At 38.8% G+C, this 25,410-nt stretch overlaps 1 protein-coding gene across 3 annotated transcripts in view; it reads right to left on the bottom strand.

Annotated features, from left to right (window-relative positions):
• The window catches only part of rxraa (retinoid X receptor, alpha a), a 197,634-nt gene that overhangs the window by 122,658 nt on the left and 49,566 nt on the right, over positions 1 to 25,410 (bottom strand). Inside the window, exon 1 of one of the 3 annotated variants that reach the window (XM_024298832.2) lies at positions 1,250 to 1,493. The exons of the other annotated variants lie outside the window; for them this stretch is intronic. Coding sequence (XP_024154600.1) covers positions 1,250 to 1,277 — 28 coding nt within the window. The 5' untranslated portion in view covers positions 1,278 to 1,493. Of the gene's footprint in view, positions 1 to 1,249; positions 1,494 to 25,410 lie in introns of those variants that run through there. 3 annotated transcript variants of the gene reach the window in all.

Below are 25,410 nucleotides of genomic sequence, written 5' to 3'. Positions count from 1 at the left end.
ACAGAGTCAGCGAGCGGGGCCTGTAACCCAAGACAGCCACCCCGAGTCTCAGAAGTCCCTGTGAATCTCCTCGGTGTGTTCATGCAGCTGATGATATGTGTCGAGGTGTAACATGACGCCTCCATGAAAGAGCCGCAGACACAATAAGGCGGGGGGAAACCTACAGCTCTGCGCTTGTCTCTGCTGCAGGAGGACAAGGGTCTGCTCTGTTCACAAACTTACAGTAGCAGTCAGCATTAATGATTTACAGTTTGGAGTGCTTTAGAGTGTTTAAACTGCTATTAACTTCAACTAGACTAGATTTCAGAATATAATTTTAAATAATTATTTAAAAACACATATATCATAAAAATAAATAAATAAAAAAATGCAAAATCTCAGATTTGACACTTGAAATCTGGCTTTCTTGCAGGACCAGCTTCAGTAAAAACAGTGAGACTCCTAGAGATTAACTCAACAATTTTATTTCATATTTTTTAAAAGTCCTAAATTAAAATATTTCGCAATGAACAGAGGTCACTTGTCTGCAGCTAAAGTGAGATTATCAATAGGAGCAAGGATCAATAGGAGGAGTCAATCAACAAAGCATGAGGTCACTTTTGGGTGGAATTTACAAGCTTTTTGCAACGTTTGCAATTTTTGTATATGCCAAGTAAGCAAAAAAATAATGTTAAAAATAAAAATGATATGAAATGAAAAAAAATCATCAGTATGTAAAAATAATAAAAATGAATTAAATAATCCTTAAAGGGTCACATTTTAAAGTCACGATGTAAAGTTAATCTCCCTTTGTTCTTGGGAGTTCAGTTCGTGACCAGAAGCAGCAAAAAACAAGTTTAACCTCGACTTTTCTTCTTTTCTAGAAGAAAATCTCTCAATAGTTAACCGAAGTGTAAAAGTTAAAACGAGTCGCGAGGAGCGCGCGCGCGCCACGCCGCGAGCGCTGTCACTCCGCGTCGAAGTGAAATGTCACCAGCTCAATTAAAAAAGCACGAGACCCGCGCTTCTGTCCGCTTCGATAAAAGGATAAATTATAAGTTAAAGGGATAGGAAATTACACAAAGAAGAAGAAGAAAAAGAAGCAGCGGCGGCAACAACAAACGTGTTGATGCGGTTTGGCAAGTCGCTCCACGCGCTGTCAAGATAAAAAAAAAAAAAAGAAAGAAACCAAGTAGCGAAAACCCGAAGCTCCAGCACGATAGTCTTTTCTTTAACATTTAGAAGGTTTGTTGAAAACAAACTAACTTACCCAATGACAGGAACGGTTTGGTTTCCATGTCGGACTCGTAGGTTAGCTCATGCCAGCTGAGACGACCGCGTTCGGGAGTTTCACTGCTCGAGCAGAACAAACCAGACCAGGGCGCCGCCGCCGCCGTCGCCGCTCTGGAGCTTCGCGGAGCGGTAAAAGTGACAGGTCGATGGGTGATGGTGTCAGAAGCGAACCTAATGTTTCTGCTTGTGTTTGCTCACTCAGCTGCTGCGCTCACTCCTCTGCTGCCTCCCCCTCTCTCGGGTGTAGAACAACTCCAACTGCTGGAAGTGCACAGCGAAAGGGACCTGCGCAGGGGGTACTCCCACCAACGCGCACCGGCCCGCAGCGACGCGACAAACAGATGTGAGGCTCGCTGAGAACTTCACAAATCCAAACACAACTCTACACATCAGCAAAGGTGGAAGTTTCCCTTCCAAAAAATTTTTTCAGCTACTGCTTCTTTTTATCTCCTGTTGTGTTAACCTGGACACACGTGTTACAGCAGAGCTATTAGCTCAGCAGATAGACTTCTCAACTGCCTCCCCTTTTATCTAAGATGAGCACATCCAAGGGCGGACATAGGCATGGGCAAAGGGGGAAATGCCCCCCAAAATGTGATTTCCCGCCAACATCTACAAGTAGGTCATAAATAAATAATTAAATAAATAGATAAGTAAATAAACAAACCACACAAAAAAAGGGAAAATGATAAAACAAAACATTTTTAAAAATCCCTACAAGGATGGACCATTGACAGTATAAGAGAACTGGACTGACTGAATGTTACATCAACCTCGGAAAATGACTTTCTTCTAGTTCCAACAAAATTAAGTCAATTCATCGACATTTTTTTACGAAACAGCCTTTTGGAACCAGAAACCATCAATAAATTGTGATTGGTCCAAGTTGGTCCACGTTTCAATGGTAACCACTCCCTCCATTCAGGAGTGAGCATGTTAGAAGACCACACCCCTTCAGCTGAAAGCAGGCTCGGAAGAATCTGTCAATCACAAATGCTTCAAAAGTTTAATAAAAGACAACATACTTTAATTGAGGCCTCTGATTGGTCAGTTTATAATTTAAATAACTTGCACCACAGCAAAAGCAAAAGCAAACAAAAAAAATCATTAAAAAACATTGGGATTGGAAAAAAAACACGTTTTAAAAAGAATCAGAGCAAAAATGGTTATCCTTGCAAATAAGTAAATAGAAATAAATAGTAAGTAAGTAATACATGCAGCCTCAACATGCAGGGAACAAACTAGTGTCCTCCTTGTGCCTTTCCCAAATCCGGTAAAGAGGGTAGTGATAGGAAGAGTATTCAACAAAAAAAAAAAAATAGTTCAGATAAACTAAAATGATGATGGCATGGTTTCCGAAGCATTTTAGGATCTTGGAGGTATTTGACACCCCAAACTCTCAGCACACCCAGTCTTTACCCCCCAATGTAGGGCTGGCTAAATCCGGGTCCATCTTTTTTTTCCAGATGATGCCAGAACAGAAAAAGATTAATGCACACAGAATGTCTGTTTTGACAGCATTTGAATCCGATCTACAATCTGTAATTTAAAACAGCTTCAGTGAAACTGGTTGCAGAAATACTGTAAAGCAAAGGGAAATATTCATTACTCACTTTGCAAAGATAATACTCACAGATAAGAACAGTTGGATAATTTATGTAGTACTTGACCCCCATCCAAAGCTTACCAAACTTGGATAATAGCAAAGCCTGGCATGAATATGGACCGTTTTAATCAAGTTACAGTTTCTTCCATCCCCTAAGGCTCAATAAAAAGAAAGATCAGTTACATTTTTCAAAGGATTACAAGCTTGGCACATTTATGATCAACAGATTTATTTTGATACGGTGGGTGTGCATGGCAGTTTGTTGTTTTTACTTTTCTCGTTGGTTCTGAGGTGGCCTGCATTGTGACCTGTCCAGGATGTGGTGAACTTCTGGCCTGATGGAAGCTGGTGTTGGCTCCAGCCTCTGAACAGGATGAAGTGGGTTTAGGAAATGGATGAGTGGATTTATTACTCTTTATTTTTATTGAAAGACATTTAGTAGATCTGAGGAAGAGGATTCTTAAACCCTGTTTTTTCACATCCTAATTGTCATCCATATTGGGTTTTGAAAGTTTCAATTTAGTGTGTGAAGAACAATTTTTTTTTCGAAGGTCTTTTTTGTTTTTCTTTTGTTTTTAGGGCTTTCAATAACATCAGACTAGCTATGTTCACACCGAATGGTCCAGCTACAGGGGTATCCAGTTTCAATGTTAAGTCAATGTACTGATCCAATCAATGGTCCTCCTGTGCAATTTTAGCATTTTTGGTGACACGACAAAGGTCAAAAATTCAACTGAACTTTGGCGAAGAATTTGCTGTGTCAGTCAATCAGGAACTCATCTTTTGCCCATGATGGTTGATGATGTAATCAGCACGGAAGAGAATCAGATCATTCTGCTCCTGAACTTTAAAGCCTCTTTCCACAGAGCTTTCCAGTACAGTCCAGTCCGATATTTTGAGTAGGACTGAGTTGAAAAAAATTGATTAATCGTTTTGAATCAATTTAAGCTTAATAGATCAATAATTGACTCACAAAAGATATAAACCGATTTAGCACATAAAGCTAAAGTCTGCTAGCTTGATGCTAACGTTTAATGGAATTCCCCATAGGACGGCTAATGCTAACGCTCGTCCGACCTAAAAATACATTGCTGACTATATGAACATCTTTATAAACTCACAGGCATGAATTTTTACTGTTGTCTTCTTCTTGAATAAGGTGTACATCCATAGCGGGGTTGCCACCTAGTGGCCAAACTGAAATGTCCTCCTGGAGAAGCAGAACAATATTTACAAAGTTAATGATCTGAACCTTTTTGTTAGAAATTCTCCTTTTGAGAAACCATGTAACACGGTATGATATTAACAATCTCATTATTTCACTAATACATTTTACAATATGTGAAGTGTATCAGATTAATATAAATATATTGAAATTATAGAGTAGATTATTAATGTATTTCTAAACAAATGTATATAAATGTGTAAACTCAAAATTGAATTGAATTGAAGAATCAAAAGAATTGAAAAAAAAAATCGCAATTGAATCGATTCAGGCTCTTGTGAATCAAATCAAATAATTTCTGAAAATTATACCCAGCCCTGATTTTGAGTGTTTCCATTGTAAAATGGACCCATTAAACAGTACCAACCCGTACCTCTTGAAGGCCCAATCTGTTGTAGGTCCACAGAAAAATGGAATGGAACAGTTAGGGCGGAGTCGCTGTTGCCACCTGTTGATTGGCAGAAAGTGATGATGACATCAAAAAGCACAAATATTTCGCTAATCTAGCATTTCCGTTTTCCTCTTTACTGCAGTATTCTTCTTAGCTACCGCAATCTTCTTTCAAACAACATTAAACTCCTGTTTTATAGGATATACAAAAAGTAAAGCAAGAAATGACGAGCTGCTGGATGACCTCCATTGATGTTTCTTTTCTAGTTGTCACACTACAATGATGCAATGACACGCTAGCGCTCTATACGATGCATGCGCAGTGAAAACAAACCACTCAGTGGGAGCGAGGATTAATGAAGGGGAAACGCTCGTCAGAATTAACTGAACCATACCATACTATTGCTTACAGTGGAATAGTACGAGTGTAAACTAAGCTTAAGATGTCTTTCTTATTTTTTTGTATGTTTAGACAAAGGCGGCAGACATAAATTTGTTGTGCAAACCACATTTTTGTGAATGAGGCGCTATATGGATATCAGTACAGTTAGATAGATCTATTCTTAATGTAATTTTCTTCTGTTGTTGATTCTGTTTTAGATGAAACATCTCAAAACTACCACCTTTCACCTTGGGTGCACCTCTTCAACACCCCATCCAAGACTTTAGATAAATTGAAGATGAAATCATCAAATGCCAATTTTGTTAACTTCTCCCATAGGGAATCAAGTGTTGCTACCGGAGGTGAACCTAGCTTTATTAAGAACTTGGGTACTCCCAACATTTGCACTAAACCCTGATAAATAATTAATGCCATGGTAGTTGAGATATCAAAATGGTTATTTAAAAAAACAAATGGTGCTCATTTATCATCTGTTTGGAACGCGTATGCCTTGCACATCTATTACCCTTTGTTTGTCCATCGTCTGTCTTCCATGAGAATGCTGTTTGACTGAGTTTATTGAGCACAAAGGAGGTACAGGAAGTATATTCTTAATCTGCGTTGGCGCTTGGCTCAAATTCACAGTTTTACCTCGGGCCCTCACTGTGTAATTTAAGACAGACATAACATGGTCCTTTTAAACACCTCGATTTGGACAAGTTCTCTCATCTTCCCGCTAGTTCCAGCTATTTAATCCTCCACTCTGGCTATGATTAATAGCGACCTGACCCTTCGCCTTCATCAATATAAATTCTCTGGAGGCTGTTCAGCTTCTCAGTGAATTGCACCACTATACTTGCAGAACGCTGGCGTTTAAATTTACTCAAAAAACTCAACCTCTTTTGGCACAGTTATCTCCCCTTCATGTCTGTTTCTGTTTCTTAACTCATTGTGATGTGACTGCCCCTCCCGGGGAATAAAAGACCACCACTATTAACGCCACACTCTGCTATGGTTGCTTTGACAGCCCCCTCTTCCAGTCTTTCTCCCTCTCTTAAAGTGGGTGATAAATGAGACAACAGCCTTTTGGTCTCCTTTGTACTTGGCCAATTCACAAGGAGCTCATTCCTAAAAGTTATCGCCCCTTTCATCGTATTGACAACGGTTTCCAGTATGCGGAATGTACATATAAATTTCATGTAAATTACTTAAAGTAAACCTTCCAATAAAGTAACTTTCCTTGCATAAATCTCTATCAATTCTAAAATGAACAAATCCTGTTTTATTGAAATAATTAAAACTGCATTAAAAAAGTTTAAATATTAATGCAGAAGTTTGACATCGTGCGGTGTCCTTGTTGAATTTTGTTTCACTTAATTACAAACATCTGATTAAAAAACAAAGGAAAATGAAAGGTTTTAGGACCCCAGAGACCATCCAACTGCATTGTGTGCCCTGAAGGAAGGTCCCAATCGTCACAGCCTTGGGTTCACATTCCTTAACCCCTGGGGTCAGGGCTTTGTCTGAGGATAGCACCGAAGCAACTTCCCCTGCGGAAATCAACATGAGCTGACACAGTGAATGCTGGAGACGCACACAGAGGCAGGAAAGAGGCAAGCTTAAGCACTGCTATCATAAATGGAAAACAAGAAAACTGCTCAAAGACATGCAGAAGTGTCACATCGTGTGAATGTTCCTTTTCTTCGTGTCTTCTTCATTTCAATTTGTACATTTAAGTGGCATTAATAATATGCAGTTGGTGAAGCATGAAATGACATAAAATAAAAACCCTCGTGAGGTCTATAGAACGTTCAAGTACAAAGAAATTAATCCATTAACTTCAACACAAAAATATGAAAGTTGAATCACTGAGTAAATTAATCAAATTTAAGAGTTAAAGCAAGACTTGAATCTTGTGCAGTCACTTGGTTATTTACAATCATTAAAATACATTTTGCACATTTGGCTCAGTATTTCCCAGACAGTTGCATTTAGTTTAGATAAAATGTATTTTTTGATTATATAAAATGTACCCCTTTCGGCTTATCCCTTTCGTGATCGCTACAGTGAAACAGCACCGACTGTTTCGCTACCGTGATTTGGCCAAGATTTTACGCTGGATGCCCTTCCTGACACAACCCTGTATTTGGAGGGCACAGGGACACAGTTAGGCAGCAGCGTCAAGGGTCTTGCCTATGGACCCAATCTGGATGGGGATCAGTGGACACACCGGAGATCGTAGCTTGTTTCTGGCATAGCAGCGTGATTTAGATGGTGGAGCGCAAAGTTTCATTCTCCTCATGAACTTATTTTATCTTCTAATTTTATTTATTTATTTTTTCCCTCCTCGAACTAATGCAGGACAGCAAGTCATCAACTGGGTCACAGACAGACGGAAGTACCGCTGAAAGCTGTCGTCATTGCAGTAAATGGTGAAGCTCACCGTATTGGGAGAGTGTCTGAATGATCTCATGAACACTTGTTTATGAATACTTTTGCAGCTGTCTTCATAAAAAATAAACTTGTTCCCTTTACATCATCAATGTCTTCCAGGATTTTTAAGTGAGATATACAGTCAACGGGCCCATGTAGCAATCAGGCTACAAACTTTTGACGGTATTTCTCACACAAACATCAGGAGTGTCACGTTTATGAACCACCCTCGAACAGTGAATGGGGCGCCTGTCCAAAGGGAGACAGTGGATGCATATTTGATGCGCAAATCGTATTTGATGTGAACGCCCTATGGGGCACAAAAAACAATGAGCTGTCGTATCATACAAAAGTAAAATGATAAGAATTTTCAAAAGAGTGAATAAGACTAACACCAATTTCTAAATTATGTTATTTAAAGCAGTAATAAATACATAAACTTATTTATATAATCTGTCGACACAATTCCTGGAATACTCTCATGAAGGTTCTTTTTCCCTATAGATCCAGGGTTCCCTCCAATGTGTTTTCACACTTCATTTAACCAGGGGTTGATAAAAGCTCTGCAGATTTCCTCATATCAAATTGGATCCAATGATGCCATATAGAAAGACAAGTTAACAGAAAGGAAAAAAAGTGCGATATTTTCCAAATTGATTGAAGCTCATCCTGCTAAAGGCTTTTGTCAATACTGGGCATTCCATCAGCTTCCATCTTTCCATCAGCATCACGACTAGGCTGTGCTGGGCTCTGAATGCTGTCTGCTGGCAGATGAGACTTCCACAATGGGAATATCTGAAGCTCAGACATCAATCATTCTTTAATATCATATTAAAGGGAAATTGGCTACATTTAAACAGACAGAATGATAAATCTTGTCAGCTCCAGGTAGATGCTGATTTTATCATACAAGAGAGAATCACCCTCCCTGGAGAGCGTCATCTTCTCATACAATTGAGTCCAGCATCATTGCATGATGATGGAGCTGCAGCTGCAGCAGCTGACAGATTGAGAGAGTAAAATATGGCTGTGTAAAGGGTTGAAGGTGTAGTCAAAGTCTCTGGTTTGCTGGTTTTTAGATCAGAAAAGCTTGCAATATTTTTCATATATATTTATTTCATTAGATAGTTTCCTTCAAAAGTTCAGCAAAAAATATAAAGTCACACAAGGGTGCCACAAATTCTGTGTATTTAAAACTGGGCTTGACACATGAAAAAAAAACCTCTAGATCTTGCTTTACCATCAGCAATCCACCACTTACAGTAATTTTTGCCAGCCTGCAAATAATTGGGTCCAGACTTCAATTTATTTGTTACTCAAGAACTGCTGCAAAAAAAACAGTGTTGTCCTGAAATAAAAATAGCCACTTATGTTCTCGTTTAATTTGTTTTTCCCAGCTTTTCCTGCAATACGTGAAAAAAGGTTTGCCTGAAAAAGTTTTGCTGCTTCACGAAGCATTTTAAAGCTTATTCTGCTCTCTTTAGGAAAGCAGGTCCCATTCTGTTCTATTTCAGGCAGAGATACAGTACATTAGCTACTGCTTATTGAGATTTAAATAATTTTAAGGCACTAGCCTATACTCTAAAAATTGCCACAAAAGATGCTGACACAAAAGTAAAGATTGGTATAATTTTCTCTGGCCTTAAAGTCCCATTCTGATCATCTTTTGATCTATTTTAAAAGCATTTCCAGTGTTTTTTAATTTAGGATTAAACTTGATTTGTTTTGTAGGAAATAGTTTCTGCAAAGCAGCAGGAGCTCATTAGAAACTCACCTTTGAGTTGTGGGTGGAACCATTAGTGTGGAGTATGTCTGCCCCCACTTCCCATCATCCATTTTTTCCCACACTTCCAGTAACTTATAGCCTCTCACACTTCTAACTTAACATTAGGGGTGCAACAAAAATTGCTATCAAAATTGGAGCCATATAGCGGTACAGTATTGAGCTAGATCCTATAGCTCAGATGAGGAAAATAAAGACTTTCATGAATCTATTTGTCTGCAAATGGATACATCAGAATGGATGGGAGCAGGGAGCTGTGACTTGCTGTTGTAGGTTCTATGTCACACCTTCAAGCTTTTTCAAACGGTGTTTTTTGGTCTGCTCCATGTTCTCCGGGATTTTAATAAAGCAGTACATCAATAATGCAATTTTAATTTTATATACCTTAATCATGACAAAAAATGCCATAAAAACATACATACATACAAGGTAGAAACAAAATTTTCATTTCAACAGTAACTACTAATATAATTACAATCCTTTGAAAACCCTGTACTCTGAGTTTACGCCCTATCTGCACACTGACTTCCTTTCCAGTTGTTACAGAACAGCTGGGAGAGAGTGACAGTGTTGGACTTCAGCTGGGTAAACACTCCCCACTGAGGCCAGAGATCCTGTGTGCACACAGAGTACAGCACACTTTCAGCAAGTGGGGCCTCAAGCACCACAAGGATGGATGATCCGGCCAGGCCAGAGTCCACGTGCGCACAGCAGTCGAATTGTGACAAGCAACCCCCCCACCACCACTTAACTTCAGAAACAATAAACTCCAACCAATAGACAGTGGGTTGGCATAGCTGGTGTTTCCTGTGGTTCAACACCTCTTTGCAGCTCACATGCAGACACTGTTGGCAGGCACGTGCACTTTGCACGCTAAGCGACTCTTAGATCACTGGTAAAAGAACTTGACTCAATGGTGCTTGAAAGAGACAGTCATTTCATTGAGAGGAACATTAGAGTGAAGTGGAGTAATGTGACACCTCTTCTGCGGCTTCCTGCTTTCTCACCAACAGACTAGCGCTGACAGTCACTAGCACGCGCGCTAGACCACAGCTAATAATAAATCTCTTTGAGTCAGTTATTGCGGATGTGCAATTGTAAAAAAAGATGATAGGTTTTTATTTGCTGTCATTAACTTTTGTTGTGTTTAGTATGGGAGTTTTACAGAGTTTAAGACTTGCAACACAACTTTCCCTGTTTGAACTGACAGTTGAAACAAGGAAAGTCCCTCTCTGATCGTCTATTAAGCTATTTTGAAACTGTTCCAATTATTTTATTAATAACAATTATACTAGTTCTGGAAAAAAAAAAAAAACATTGAGTCATCCCAGAACAAGGTTTCTGCAGAGATGCAGGAGTTTATTAGAAATTCACCTCTGAGTTGTAGTGGGGACTGTTGGTACAGAGTAAACCTGCCCCCACTTCCCGTCACCCAGCAATTTACATCGTCTCACAACCCCCAGCTAACATTACCAGTCAGACAAAAAATGGTGAGCAATTTTGGAGCCATAATTTTTTGAGCCAAATGCCAACTTGGCTAGGAAAAGTGGATGCCTCAGAATGATGCACAGCAGGAAGCTTGTTATCTGCCTATTTGAGGTTCTGCATCACAACTAAAAGCTTATTTAAACAGATTTTTTTGGTCTGCTTCAGATTTGAAAAAAAAAAGAAAAAAACTTTAAAATACAACTTTGAGCATTATTTTTTAATATGTCCTAAATTCATGAGGGAACATCATAAAAACACAATATTCATCAGAGGTGGTCTCCTGTCTTTTATTTTTTGTTTGTTTCAACCCATTTTTTGTTTGTTGTAACAAAACCTAAACACTAGACAACACTAAGTCATGGCTGGAAATTTTAATTTCACATACTAGAGAAATTAAAATATGTCATATACTTTCTTAAGTCTAGGCAAAGTTGCACAGACTTTATTTTCCCCGGTCACTTCCTTCAGCTCCTCCAAGGGAATCCAAAGATAATCCTAAAACAGCAGAGAAAAATAGTCTCTCAAACGTGTTATAGGTCTTCCTTGGGGTGTCCAGTGGAACATGCCTGAAGCACCTTTCTAGTAAGGCATCCAGGCAAATGTTCAAGCAACCTTAGCTGGCTGTTTTGAAGTGGAGGAGCAGTGGATCCTCAAGAGCCGGCCTCCTGCTGGTTTTCCAGAAACCCTGTCTTATCTGCTGCTGATTACCTGGATCAGGAGTGTTTGGTCAATAAGGAGCTTCAATCACAGGTTTGCTGGAATCCGGCCCTCAAGGCCTGCATTTGGGGACCCCTAATCTACACTATGGTCCCTCCAGGTGACTGATCTCCACTGTCTCAAAGGGAGCACCCTGTGGAGGGAACTTATTTTGGCCACTCGCATTTGGTGACATCAGTCTTTTGGGCATGACCCAGAACTCATTACCATAGATATACCATAGGAACACAGACCGACCAGTAAATTGGAAGCTTTACTTTCTGGTTCATCTCCCTTTTCACCACAAGAGAGCGGCTCAACAAACTCAAGACAGAAGATGCTGCACAGGTCCATCTGTTGATCTAGCGCTCCGATCTCGCATCACTTGTGAACAAGACCCCAAGAAACTTATAAATCTCAATTTGGGGCAGTAGCTCACTGCCCACCCAGATTACAAACTACTTTTCTCTGGTTGACAACCATGGCCTCCGAATTGGTGGCGGTAGCCTTCATCCCAGCTGCTGCCACTTGGCTCCAAACTGCCCGACATCAGATGGAAGCTTAGCTTGAAGAAGCCAACAGAACAACATCATCTGCAAAAAGCAAAGATGAAAACATGTGATCCCTGAAAAGATACCATCAATGAATTGAGCCATTTCTATCTTGTGCCTAAATTGGGATATTTGCACCGCTTTGACATTTCATGCTGTGCGTCTTCCAACTGTAGGTTGAGGACATGCACTAGTAAAAATCAACAAAATAAGAAGAAGCCCCTCCCTGCTTGTGCAGTGTGAACACTATGGGCTAAATATGTGTCCAAGAACATGCAGCCATTGTGTACGTTACTTAAGGTTCCCTGGATCCCATTCTCATAAAGCACCCTCCACAGGACATGACAGGAGATGTAGTTCAACACCTTCCCCAAACCCACAAAACACATGGACTGGAGGAGCAAACTTCCACAAATGGTTTAATAACACCTAATGGAGAGTGTAGAGCCAGTCCAGTGTTCCATGGCCAAGACAGATACTGGGGTGTTGTTCCTGAATTTAAAGTTTAAATCTTACAACATTGTAGAATGGTGAGCCATGGATTTCTTCTTGCAGCTAAAATTTATATGTATGTTTTCTTGTGCAAAGCTCCCGACATGATATAAATTAGCTATTTCAATTAAGATTAATTTCTTGCCACGCTCCCCTTGACACCAGCCCATACTGCACAGCAGCTTAGTTATTAAAATTCCAAATTTATCACGTCCGGTGGCTGGCTGATTGAGTAGAAGTAACTCAGTGTAGCATGGAATTCTGACTGCAGTCAGAGTCATTTTTTATTTAATGCTTTAAAAGTCAAACAAGAAATAAAAAAGTGAAACAGATTCCAAAACCTTTCATCTAAGAACAGCTTTATCTTGTCAGGAGGCTACTGGAAAGCCGCCCTTCCTTGGCACGTTATCTGCCTGCGAGCTGTGAGCGTGGCCCTGGCGCTGTTTGTGTATGTGTGTGTCAAAGCCACACTCTCGCAGTGATTTACAGCTCCTCTCACACTCTCCCCTCTCCCCTGTGCTGGTCAGCTGCCATGGAGAAGGCAGCTACAACAGACCGCTGCGCAGAACCATAAATCTGGACACTTCCTACCACTGTCTCCTCCTTCAAGGGGAAGCCTGTCCTTTCGTAAACATGATTAACTCATCTTCCTCTCCTATTTTCAACCCTCCGCTCAGTCGAAAACCATCACTGTTTTTCCTTGAAAGGGAGCCCCTTCCTTCCAGCGCATCAAGGCCCTCTTCACACCTCAGAGGCAAAGAGCTTTCCAGATTGAACATTCCTCACTGCGCAGGAAAGAACTAAGAAAATAATCTGGGGATTGGTTCCTTGTTGTTGAAAACCAAAGGGATAAAGTGGTATCACAAGGCAGCCCAACATCTTTTTGAAGAAGTGCCCAAAATAATTTATTCAAGCAACTTTAAAATGAATGTTTTATAGCATATCAAACCTCAAAAGATTGCACATACATTTAAAAAAATAGTGGTTTCTCTCTTCACTCCCCCCCTTTTTTTACCACTTACATAAAAAACAACAGAAAAACAAAACTTTCCAAAGCCTCTCAAACATCAAAAGGCTCTCAGGATGAGTGAAGCAATAGTCCCAGAATGTCAATTTGTGAAGAAGTTAGCATGGTGCTGAGGGGCTCTACCAGCTGAAATAGAGACGTGTTGTCACTGAGCATCCTAAATTTTCAAAGAATAAAAACAAAAGCATGGGAGTGTGCTGCCAGCAGACTCACTGAACTGGTGTAGGAGATGACAAGCTCAGCAACAGCCTCTGCCTGCAAGGTCTGCCACCTGCACGGTGGAAACTCCCACTTAGGATTCATGGTCACTCATGAAAGCTCAAGGGCTGACTACTTAAGACCTTAGTCACGACTACCCTTAAGGGTGGATTCGGGCTGTCTGCGGGCAAAAAATGGGTAAAACTTTGCGGTGCACACAGGTGGCCCTCAAAGATGTGAGCTGGTATACCGAAAATGGTCATGCACATTTTTTTTATACAGGTATGCTACGGGTAGCAGGTCCTAGTGAACACTTAACACGTAAGGGTAATGGGGTATACATACCATATATTAGTATGGTGTATAAATAAGTATGGTAAGTAGGGGAGATACAGGCACGACATACTGATTTTTAATTCGATATACTTACATGACAATGGTATGTTCCATTTTCATGATGTCCCTTAAGGTGGCTGGCCATACATCCCTCAAGGGAACTGTAAAGGTATTACACACCGGCTGTGTCAACTGGAATTTAACTGGCCATTTTCTAGGAAAGGTCTATGAATTTTGGGCTTCTGCGTCCAGAATGCTTTTAGGTTTGGTTGCAGGCTCTACGTACAAATCAACCGTTTATTGACTGCACACTGAAAGTTCAACTTGAACTGTTTCATGCTTAATCGCAGCACTGGGACCGATCAGGGACTTGGATTTGGTAGTGACATGAGGGTAGCGTTCGCTTCAAAGCACGGAAGTACCAACCGTTGTAAACATGATCACAAAGGGCAAATAAATAATTGCGGTTTGTGCACAATCGGATTAATATGATACCAAGACGGACAATAAAAGGAACAGAACTGTGAAAACAAAAAAGCCTGAAGCAAGATTTTTGGAATTTGCACCACTGGGACTTTGCGCACCGTGCCTACACCTATTGTACTTGGTGGACAAGCACTGATAAAGACTAAAAACTCAAAAGATGAAGAATTCCTTCCCTACCACTACTTGCCTGTGCGGTGCTGGTCCGGTGTGAACACCACTGGCTGGATGTGCGCTCCACTTGAACGACAGTGGGAATGCAGCGCTCACTTTAAGATGAACCCACTCCTCTCTAAGACCGTCCACGGGCCCGGACAACCCAAAAACCTGCAATACTGAGTATTGAACCTTATGGGTGCATGTGACTAAGGCCTAACTTGGACATGACATTCATGCACAGTCACATCTGTGAGTTTGCCCTTCTAACATTATTTATTAACCTTTTTTAAGATTAAAATAGTTCACAGAGGCTTGGTTTCCTCACTGGAATTCAGAAATAACAGTGAGATATCTGAGATTTGAGCAAAAAAATTCATAATGCAAATCATCTTAATATGGCTGGTCAGTAATGTGTTGAATTACATCAGGGGATTAAAAAATAAACTTGTGTTTTGGTGGAAAGTCCTTGTTATCCAAGTTGCAAATAATTTTAGATGCTTTTTTGTTGACATATAATAAAAATAGCTTTATGGCAAGCACAAAGAGGACAAATCTGATGCTTTTCTTAGTTAGTCTTTTGAGTAAAAGTTGACTTTGAAAAAAAGAGCAGTAAACGTACTATAGTAAAAAAAAAAAAAAACTGCATATCATACCATGCAGTTTGAAACCTCAATGCTAAAAAGATTAACAAAAAAATAACCATGAAACTTCTGCAGCTTGCATTAACAAAGGACATCCTTTACACATGGCTGGAAAGGAAAGCACTTTATACACTATACAGCTTATTGTATACACTTGTCTGTGAAAGGATGTGAGCATAAAGGAAGGGGGAAACTAAATTGAATGTACGTCTACAGCAGAATTTTGTGAAATAACATAAGCAGTGTCAAAATTAACATCTCTTTCATTTTGTTGACAGGACTGTCTTTAAAGTGTCAAAACTCTGTCAAGAAAACCATTTCTTGAGTTGTAAAATGTGTTTAATTTTCAACGTGGAGCCGTCCTGGAATTTGTGTCATAGTGACAAAGCGTATATAATAAAAAGGGAAATAAAAATCAAGGCAGAAAGAATCCATCATGGACAATTCTCTTCATCATCTTCTTCTGCATGGCCGAGGAGCATCTTCAGTCAGAAACTTTAAGAAAGGAACGTTTTCACTGATCTTTTTTCATTGGACTCCTCAACTCCTCATAGACACTGGACAATAACTGATTCTCCTGCTCCTTTCTGTGCGTTTTTCAATCAGACTTTGAGCAATTTCAGAAATCTTTATAACAAAACGTTAAGCTCATTCTGGATTTTACTGCTTGTATTTTTGCTATTCATGCATTTGATGTTTTTTAGGATTTTACGCAATTTATGCAAATTTTAATCCCCATTGAAAATTAACAGGAAATTCTTCAAATCCTTCAAAAACTTTGTGCACTTTTGAAACTTGTGCAATCTTGTTATCGAAACGTTCAGCTCTTTCAGGACATTCATGCTTGTACTTATGGTATTCATACCTTATTTGCTTTTCAAAATTGTGCACATTTTTTTTTATTCTTCAAATTCTTTGTGCACATTTTAAACCTATGCAATATTGGTGTCAAAACATTCAGTACATTTCTTCAGCATCTTCAGTGAACACATTAGGCAAAAAGCATTTACACCAGCATTATCGCAGGTAATGCAACGTTTCTAGTAATTGATGTTATTTCTGGTGTTATATGTTTTCTAGCAGTAGTTTTTAACAGAACTATGGTAATAAGGTAATTACCCCTTTGTGGGATATATTATATTATATTCTAAAATGTATTCTAAATCACACTAGAATTACTTAAACAGCAGTTTTTAAAGAACGTTTTTATTTTTATACTTATTATTAATTCTGAAAACAGATCAGTTTAGTGCTCTTAAATAAATACATTCAAATAAAATTGGGTGAACAATTTTATCCTGATTACCAATACCAGATTAAAAAAATGTTCTTAAGCTCCAGAAACTTGCATTTAATTTAGCGATATTGTTGAATAAATGCATACTTTTATTTTGTTGTTGAAAAAAAATCTATATATAAATATCAGCATAAGAATAATTAAACTGCAAATGCCACTGTGCTCTCATCCTTTCCCTCCTCTGAACACATTGACTCAGGTGTAATGACAGTAATGACAGGATAATACTCTAACCGTGTCACTTTCTCAATAATGCCATCAGCGAAGCCCCATAACATCTGTTTCAAACGTCTGTGAAGACACTTACAGCAAACAGCTGGCATCTTTTTTTCTCTTTTCTCTTAGATGAAGGGAGAAAATAAAGGAATGACAGAGCATGACTGCTTATGCTAATCTCTGTCTGTCTCATGTCCCGCCATGTGCGCCCGGCAGCTGTGCAAGCAACAGTTTCCAGGCTGGATTTGAATGGTTTTCATACTTGATTGTGTTTGCATCAGGCTCAAATGAGTTTAAAGTGATAACTGCTGCAAAGATTAAAGAGGAGAAACATGTTCTCTTTAGTCCCAAAGCTGCAATGCCATGAAGCAGCTCACGGCTCATTAAACCATTTGTTTAATATTAGTGCAGCTTTGATGCTAATTTTAATAAGCAGCATATGCCAACCACTCCTCTAACAGCCTTTCAAGGGTTCCTGATGAAACCAGTCGTGAAAATCTCACTTTACCTCAACACCACAGTGTTTTGTACTCCAAAATTGAATTCTGTGTGTTTTTGTTTTGTTTTTGTTTCAGCCAGTTTTCTGTTTTGGGCTCCAGCGTAGTGGGTCAGTTCACCAGCAGTTTCTAACCGTAAAAATCCTTAAATCGGAAAGCCTCTGTACCCAACAAAGACTTCACTGGGAAGGGTTTTTAAGCACATTGTATTTTATTTAGTGGATTTTTGTTTGTTTGTTTTCTGTAGTTGTACTGGAGAAAGTCTGCAAACAAACACATTTGTTACATTGATTGTTTCAGGAAACTGTTAAAAAAAGTTGGGGGAAAATGGCAAAAACATTGAGACGTTCCTTCAGGAGTAAAGAGGAAGGAATACAGATGTTTCAGTTCAGCTTGAGTTTCTAATGGTTATTTCTTCCTCATCAGTTTCCTTTGTTACTGAAGATAAAAAACAGCAAAGGAGTTAATTAGAAAAAAAATTATATCTTTGTAGTTTCCCAGCAGAAAGAAATAAAACTTAAACTTTTGTTTAATAATTTTTAATTCATTTTTTAACCAAGGAACCCAGAGGCTACATTCTGAAGAAGAGCATTCAATGAAAATCACTGATGTCTAATTCACGTCAATTAATCAGTTAGTTAACTTACAGAGGGTTGTGTCAAGAGGGGCATCCAATGAAAAATCTTTGTCAAACCAAATATGTGAATCAGACCAACAATAGCCATATCAGATCGGTTGAGGCCCAGGTTCACAACGACCGCCATCATTGGACTACTGTTGATCAAAAAAGGAGAGGAGGGCGCAAAGAATGAAAGTAGCTGTGTTAGAATAGAGGGTGCAAAAGACAGGGTAAGATGGAGGAAGCAGATTTGCTGTGGTGACCCCTGAAGGGAAAAGCAGAAAAGGATCGTGTAGACTTTTTCTTTTATATTTGTTTTGTTTAATTTAAATATTGTACATTTTGCAAATATACAAAAATGTGTTTGTGAATCATGGAGGTCTTCATGTTGAAATAGCATTGGCTACAGTTACAAATCTCCTGAAAATCAGTGAGTTTTGATTTTAGACATTTCAACACTTTCTGCTTGCTGTTTTGAAACTTTTGCAACATGGAGCCTGGTCTGTGGGCCAGTTGGTCTCTAATGTGTTCAAGGACAAACAGTTGGCCTTGTTCCAGATGTCTGATACATTTTGTCAGACTGGATTTTTGTCTTTTCTTCACCATAACTCCCATCCTCAAAACTCCAGTACCTTTATGAGGGATGAGGGTCTTGCATCAAGTTAGTTTTTATTTAAGTTTCTTTAGCAGAATTAGCTGTAAATGTGAACTATTTGCCTCTGACTCCTGATAAAGTTATTAAACTTCTACAACAGTACTTACAGAATGTAACTTAGTTTTGCCTTGATCATTAAAAATTTGTCTGATAGGCTGTTTTCTGTTAAACATGAGAATATTTATTCTATCTGGATCATCCGTTTAATAACACATGCTTCTTTGACATAATGTAACTCTTAACTGTTTAGCGATCAACGTGAATCCACTGATTCTGACGGAGAGATAGGTGGAATAAAAAGTCTCAAAGTTGCTTTATCCGCAACAGAATTTGCTGAAATTATTTTAATAGTTGAAGAGTTATGGTAGTTGGAAGGATCACAACATTGGAGATTAAGCTCTGGTGTTAAAGGGTTAACACGTAAATGTTTCTCTTGACATATAAATCAGATTTTTTTAAACACCATTGTAGCTGTAATTGTAGTTTTTATATATATTTTTTGTTGATTAAGAAGCATCATAAGTAATCCATACATTTTTGTCTACTCTTTCCTAAAAGATACAAATGTTGAAAAAATTTTTGCCGGATCTATATTTTATTGCTATAGTAAGGATGTAAAAATTAATTGATGAATAGATTTCTACTACCACGATCCAACCAGATCAACAAGTTGCTAATCAAATTGACATATACTATTATATGACAGTTTCAAAATGAAATAAATAGATTTTAACAATATTGGAAAACATCATTTGGGTGGTAAGTTTATTTGATCATGACCGTTTTATTAAAAACAAATGACTTTTGCTACACATGTTCCCTTTGGAATATTCTGATGTGGAAAAACATTTGCTTGAACTTTATGAAACTAAAATGTGAATGGATTTGACAACAATTCTTGTTTACTTTTTTGTTTGTACACAAATTTAAATTACACTTTATTATCTTGAAGAAATACAAAGAATCTGGAAAACTTCACCAGCACTGTTCAATACCAGGTATTTATTTCTGAGTCACACTGATTGAATTTTTGGAAAAAGATGTTCTGGATCCATTTTAGGTCAGTAAATCGGATTGTTTAAAATGAACCAAACTTTACTATGAATCGTATAAGCAACCCCAGATAAAAATACAAATCAAATCGTTGTTAAAATGGATCGTTACAACATTTTGCTTTAGACCATAACAGTGTATGGAATGAAAAGTACAAAGCTCATGTATCGTGTCTCTCTAAAGGCTCAAACATGGCCTTCACATCAAAGGCTGATCATCCAGCGCATGTCCACTCGTTGGACAGATCACCGTCCTGACAGAGCAGCTGTCATTTCAACATCACAGCTGAGATCAAATCAGAAGCCAGACACATCAAAAAGCTGCCAAAAAAAGTTTTGCTTTTTTCGCATTATTTCCTCTTTCTCATCAACCAAGCTTTAGGTTTTCTTCATTCTCTCTGAATCTGCCACTCAATGAGAGAGCGCGGAGGAGTCGGCTGGCTCTTCTGTGCAGATAAGGTCAGGGGCGGGTCAGCTCACAGAAGTGTCTAAAGAGGAGAAGCCTTGTCCTGGCAATGCCCTGTGGTCTGCGCCCCATCACCCCACTCCCGGCCTGTCCTCATACCCCCCAACTCCACCCCCTCAGGACCAGTGACACAGCGGAGGTCAGCAACCTATTTGGGAGAACACTTGGCCACTGCAGGGGGTGAAATATCCTTTACAACGGCCCCTGTCATCTGGAGAGTAAGTAATGAAGCTATCTTTGTGACAAGGACTGATGAGCAGCCCTGGGGTGGTTTGGCTCTCCTTCTGTTGGTACCAGCTCTGGCTCGAGCTCCCAAGCCTCTGCCTTGGCAAGCATGTATTTGGGTTATAATCATTTGCAAATGGTTTCAAAGTGTTTTTCGTTAAATACTTAAGTTGACACAACAAGCATTAGCTATTAGCTCCTGGCTTTTTTAGGTGCTCCATGTTCCCATGGCTTACTTCATTGGCAGCCACACAAAGAAAGAATGATGAATGAGTCCAGAAGGGCCGATAAAACATTAACTTGGACAGTTGGTCAGATGAGAACACCAGGAAAGATCAGACAGCTCTGTTAAGAGGACAATTATTTATTAAAACAGCATCACAAATACACGAGAAAATACAGGTGAAAACTGCATCTCATAAAAGGGATTTAATGTGTTTGAGCAGGCATCCACAACAACCTGTAGCATCAGCGGTTGGTTTACAAAGCGGCACAGAGAGCGGCCCTGCTCCACCCTTGGCATCACGTCAGCCGGAGCAGGAGCATTCATTATTCACAGACTCATTGCATAAATAATGCAATGTGGTAGGCCATTCCTGACACTTCAGATGCAGGAAGTTTAATAGAAAGCAAATACGGACAGAAGGTTTAGAATTTAGATTGGACCAACTTTTTAAAGTTAAAAAGTGGTAAACTTAAAGAAATATTACATATAAAATAAAAAGGTTTGTCAAATTAAAAAAAAACTTCAGATTTCATTGATTTATATCCTGACTTGTTGCTGATGTTGTCCCCTTTGCTTTTGTCTCTGATGTTAATTGGACTCACAGGACACAAGCAACAGCAACGACAGCCAAAAGGTTTAGAGACAATAATGATCTGACAAAAATAGTGTTTTTAACATGTTCTAATGGCATTTTTCTAATGATAGAGGACTTTTATTAAGAAAAATAAGCTAAAAATTGCATTTCTTAGGACTTATTTTTTCAGATCATAGGGAATCAGGAGCAGATGAAAACCTTCTGCTTGAAAAGGAGCTTATTTTTGTTGTAGACAATACTCCAGTTTGCCAGTAAATAAATGATAAATCCTATTTTTTTAATTTATATTTGACTAAAAAAGAAACAACTGTTCCCATCTATGTCATGTATTAAAACACTTTGTTCCTCCATTAAACATTTTAGTTTAGCTTTAGATTTTTATGTTGGTAAGTGAAATCCATCACTCATAGCTCTACATGAAAACAGTGCAGCTCAAAGCATCTTTCTTCCTGTTCAGGCAGGTGATCTAAATATGTCTAATAGAGAATGAGTCAGAACTAAATTGATCTCTTTTTTTCTGTAAAAGCTGCAAACAGCATCAGTCCAATTCTTCCACTAACAAATGAGCCAGGCCCTCCGCTGGCTTTCTTTCCTCCTACAGTTTCTTATAATGCGATCTATCTGTGAGCGGATTTCAGTTCTATGGGTCTTTAGTGTTGGGGGGATTTTATTCTTTAATGTGCCTTTTTCTAAATATATCTAGTTCCTAAAGGGAAGAAAAAAACACTTTTCACTTCCTCTCTTTCTTTGCATTTCCAACTGCAGTACTTACACCCAAGCTTGAGATGAATGAGAATATTTAATTTTTATTGCATGAAACATAAAAAAAAACATTGTCAGAATCTGCACATTGCATGAAGCCGTGCTTGTCACAGTTTCACTGAAGGCAAACCAAATGGAGGTGGATCAGGTCTTTTGTTTTCATTAGTCAGAAAAACTTTCTAAGGACCTTGGGAAATTCTGTGAAGCCAGAGTCCTTCAGCCATTTCTTTGTATTTCAAGCAGCTGTATTTTCCTTCTCTGTTTTGTCTCTTTAGTTTTTGTTCAGTTTCTGCTAATAATTTCCCATAGAAATATAGATTTGTCAAAAAGTTTCCTATTACTTACGCCCCATTTGTAAAATAAAATAAAAATGAAAATCATTATACTCCCTCCTCAACTGCTTTCTCCAACATGTAAGATATTTTTCTTTGCTTCCTCTCCACTATCTTCTACCAGAATATGTCATAAAAAGGTATTAGAAGGGCAAGCAGGGATTTTTCTGTTGCACGTCTTCCATTATTGTGATTAAAAAAATGACATGTGCATTTCAGGACATTTGGACAGAAAAATAAACGTTTTAAAAGAAGGTTAAAGAGCAGAACACCATAAAGGTTCATCTGCAGCTTATAACAGAAATCACATCTCTTTTAAATGTTTTGTTGCATTCCAAAATTTGACGTTGCATATAAAAGATGTATAGATGAGGAAATCTTAATAAATGAACAGTATCATGAGGGTGTTTCCTAACCATGAGAGTCCAGCTGACCGAATGTGATTTAGAAGGGATTTCTGGACCAGGAACCGCTCTTAGACCCATCTTTTGAGGTGATCTTGGTTCATTTCCAATCGGATTGAACTTTGATTCACTCTGAAATTTCTCAGTCTTAATACGATCCATGCTGCGACCGGAACAACTGAACCAAAACAGCCACCGTAGCCGGTCATTAGTGGACAAACATAGAGCAGTGATGCAATAGCAACGTAATGAAATGTGGTTGACTGAATGCAGGGTCATTAAAACAGCTTTTAACGTGACACACATTGCTTCTTACACTGTTTCCTCGACAATCTATATGTCACAAACACTTATTCGCGTACCTCGTAGTCATAACGGCCTCAGTAACTGCCTTGTAGCATGCCTCAGTGATACTAAAGTGTTAGTAAAGTGTTGAACGTGACCTTCATACAGACGTTCAAAATTAATCCGTGAAATAAAAAAGTTTGAATAACTGAACAATCTTGGCAAGGATTTGCAAAATGCAGCATCTCCACCTTTCTCTACTGCTTTGACCCGCCCCCATGACTGCAGACCAATGACTGAAGAAATCTTTAGTCATGTGCTTTTGTTTACAAGCTTTGGTCCAGAACAGAAATCTCTGGAGAATCCCAGTCTAAATACAGATCAAATCCAGGGTTCAGTTTCAAACTAAGCGGAATCGGTCCAGAACAAATCATTTTTCCAGTTTGAAAACACCCTTTTAAAATGAGGACTAGATTGACTGGTCTCTACTAGAATTTAGACAAACTTTTACACTTGCTTGATCCAATCCAAACACAAACTCTGATGGTCTATTGACCAAAAAGCCACAGTTGTGAAGCCCCTTTTACCACACAAGGGCAAAAATGTCCTGAAGACTATTCAGTGACTAAAACATCTTACCCCAGCAGGTGAAAATGAAATGAAGTCTCACTCTGATCATCTTTTGATGTATTAAAACGTCATTCCAAGTGGTCTTTTAATTATAATTTTGCTGTTTTACCCCAAATCCCCCCCAAAAAACTGTGTTGTTGTTTCAAGACATGGTTTCTGCAGGACTCTTGGCATGGAGTAAGCCTGACTCCACTTCCCATCATCCAACTGTTAACTCACAGCCTCTCACACTCCCAATCTCGCATTTCAACAAAAATGACAAGCAACATTGAAGCTATCCAGTCGTACAGTTCTGATCTAGATTCTAGTTCAGACGTATAAAACAAAGATGTTCATCGATCTATTTGTCTGCAAGCAGATGACTCAGAATGGAGCATAGCAAGGAGCTTGTGTGATTGTCACAACAGGGTCTTTCAAAAAGTTTTTTTTTACGTCTGGAGACTCACAAACTTTTTGTGCTGCTGTAAGTAATGCTAGGTACCTATATTTATTCAGTTGATTCAAACCTGTGACAGAGCACGGCTGCTTTCCCCCACAGCCTTCCAAGCTGTGCCTACATTAGCATCCATAGACGCTGACACAAACAGAAGACAGCAAATATTGGTTTAGCATCTGCCAAAACAAAAATAACAAAGTATATTTCCAAAATGTAACTTTTGTATGCAAACAGAGCTACACATCTACATTTAGATGTCATATCAACACCATCAATGATCCACCTAGTATGTACCTTGTCTGTTTCAGCAGGCGCACAGCATGAGATGTCACACAATTCAGATCCAAGCTTGGATTTACAAAAGCCAAATGAGCCAGAATTTAGGGCTTAAACACTCTTGTGCTCAGATCTGTTGCATTTAAAATTATTCTATACTTATTTTTGTTGGCCATACTGAGAAACAGTTACAGTTAAACTTAGGTGCACATAAACACAGCATATATGGTCCACCAGAGACTTTTAAATGTAACTTTATATACACATAAATGTTAATTGTAGCTATTTGCTTTATTACATTTTCATAATCAAATCATAACACATTTATATAGCATAAATAAAAGTTTGATCAGTTCAGTAAAGATGCAGTCATTCATGTGTGAAAATATGTGACTGACTTTGTCCTTCTCACCAGTCCTAGTTTCTATGGGACAACAAGGCATGTCAACAGTTTTGTGCATAATTACTGCTGAGATGGATGTTCTGTCTGCACCCAGCTGCTCTTTCCATTTCTCCGTCTGATAAATGAGGGGATGAGACAGCGCCCTGTCATCTGCTGTGTTGCTACCAGCAGCAATGGAGAATCTCCAGCTCCCATCTCCCTCTGTTTGAGATGACAGGAGGAGGTGCATGGATAGATGAAAGGCAGCTGTTATGCCCTGTGCTGCTGAGGAATATGGGACGAGAACTTTCTCAGCGCTGGTTTTACTGCTTCAGAGCTCTGTAATCACTGTGGAAATCACTCGCATTAGTGTCTGTAGTGTGAGCCATCCTACAATTATTCAGAACTTTTTCAAAGTTTGTTACCAAGTCAAATTTTTGAAGCATATATTTTTTTAAGGATTTTTACTGACAAACTATTATTTTTAACAACATTTCTGAAATCTTTTACGTTTTAAAACCCCCTCTGCACAGATGGAAAAATGTGTTATTGAAGCCAAGTAAAGCAAAGAGCTTAAATAATGATCTAGCAGGATTTTATGTGTGTCTATTTGGATGAATTTAATAAATCTGAGCTTTAAGAAATTGGTAGCTAAGTGTTTTTGCTAAGTTTACATGCATGTTCAAGAACCAGCTAATTGCTGGTTCTTGAACGTCCTGTCGGGATACGGTGTTCACACTGGACTGCTGTTACCCAGTAACGCATGTACAGTACCTACAGTTGGACGAGGCTTGGTGCAAAATGTCAAAGCGGTGCAAATCTGGTAAATTTTGTTCCAGACTTTTTCTTTTACAGCTTGATACTCATACGTGAAAGACTTGATGTCATACAAT

This window comes from Oryzias melastigma, linkage group LG12 (genome assembly GCF_002922805.2).
Source record: "Oryzias melastigma strain HK-1 linkage group LG12, ASM292280v2, whole genome shotgun sequence".
Lineage (NCBI taxonomy): Eukaryota > Metazoa > Chordata > Actinopteri > Beloniformes > Adrianichthyidae > Oryzias > Oryzias melastigma.
This window is presented reverse-complemented; position numbering and strand designations above follow the sequence as displayed.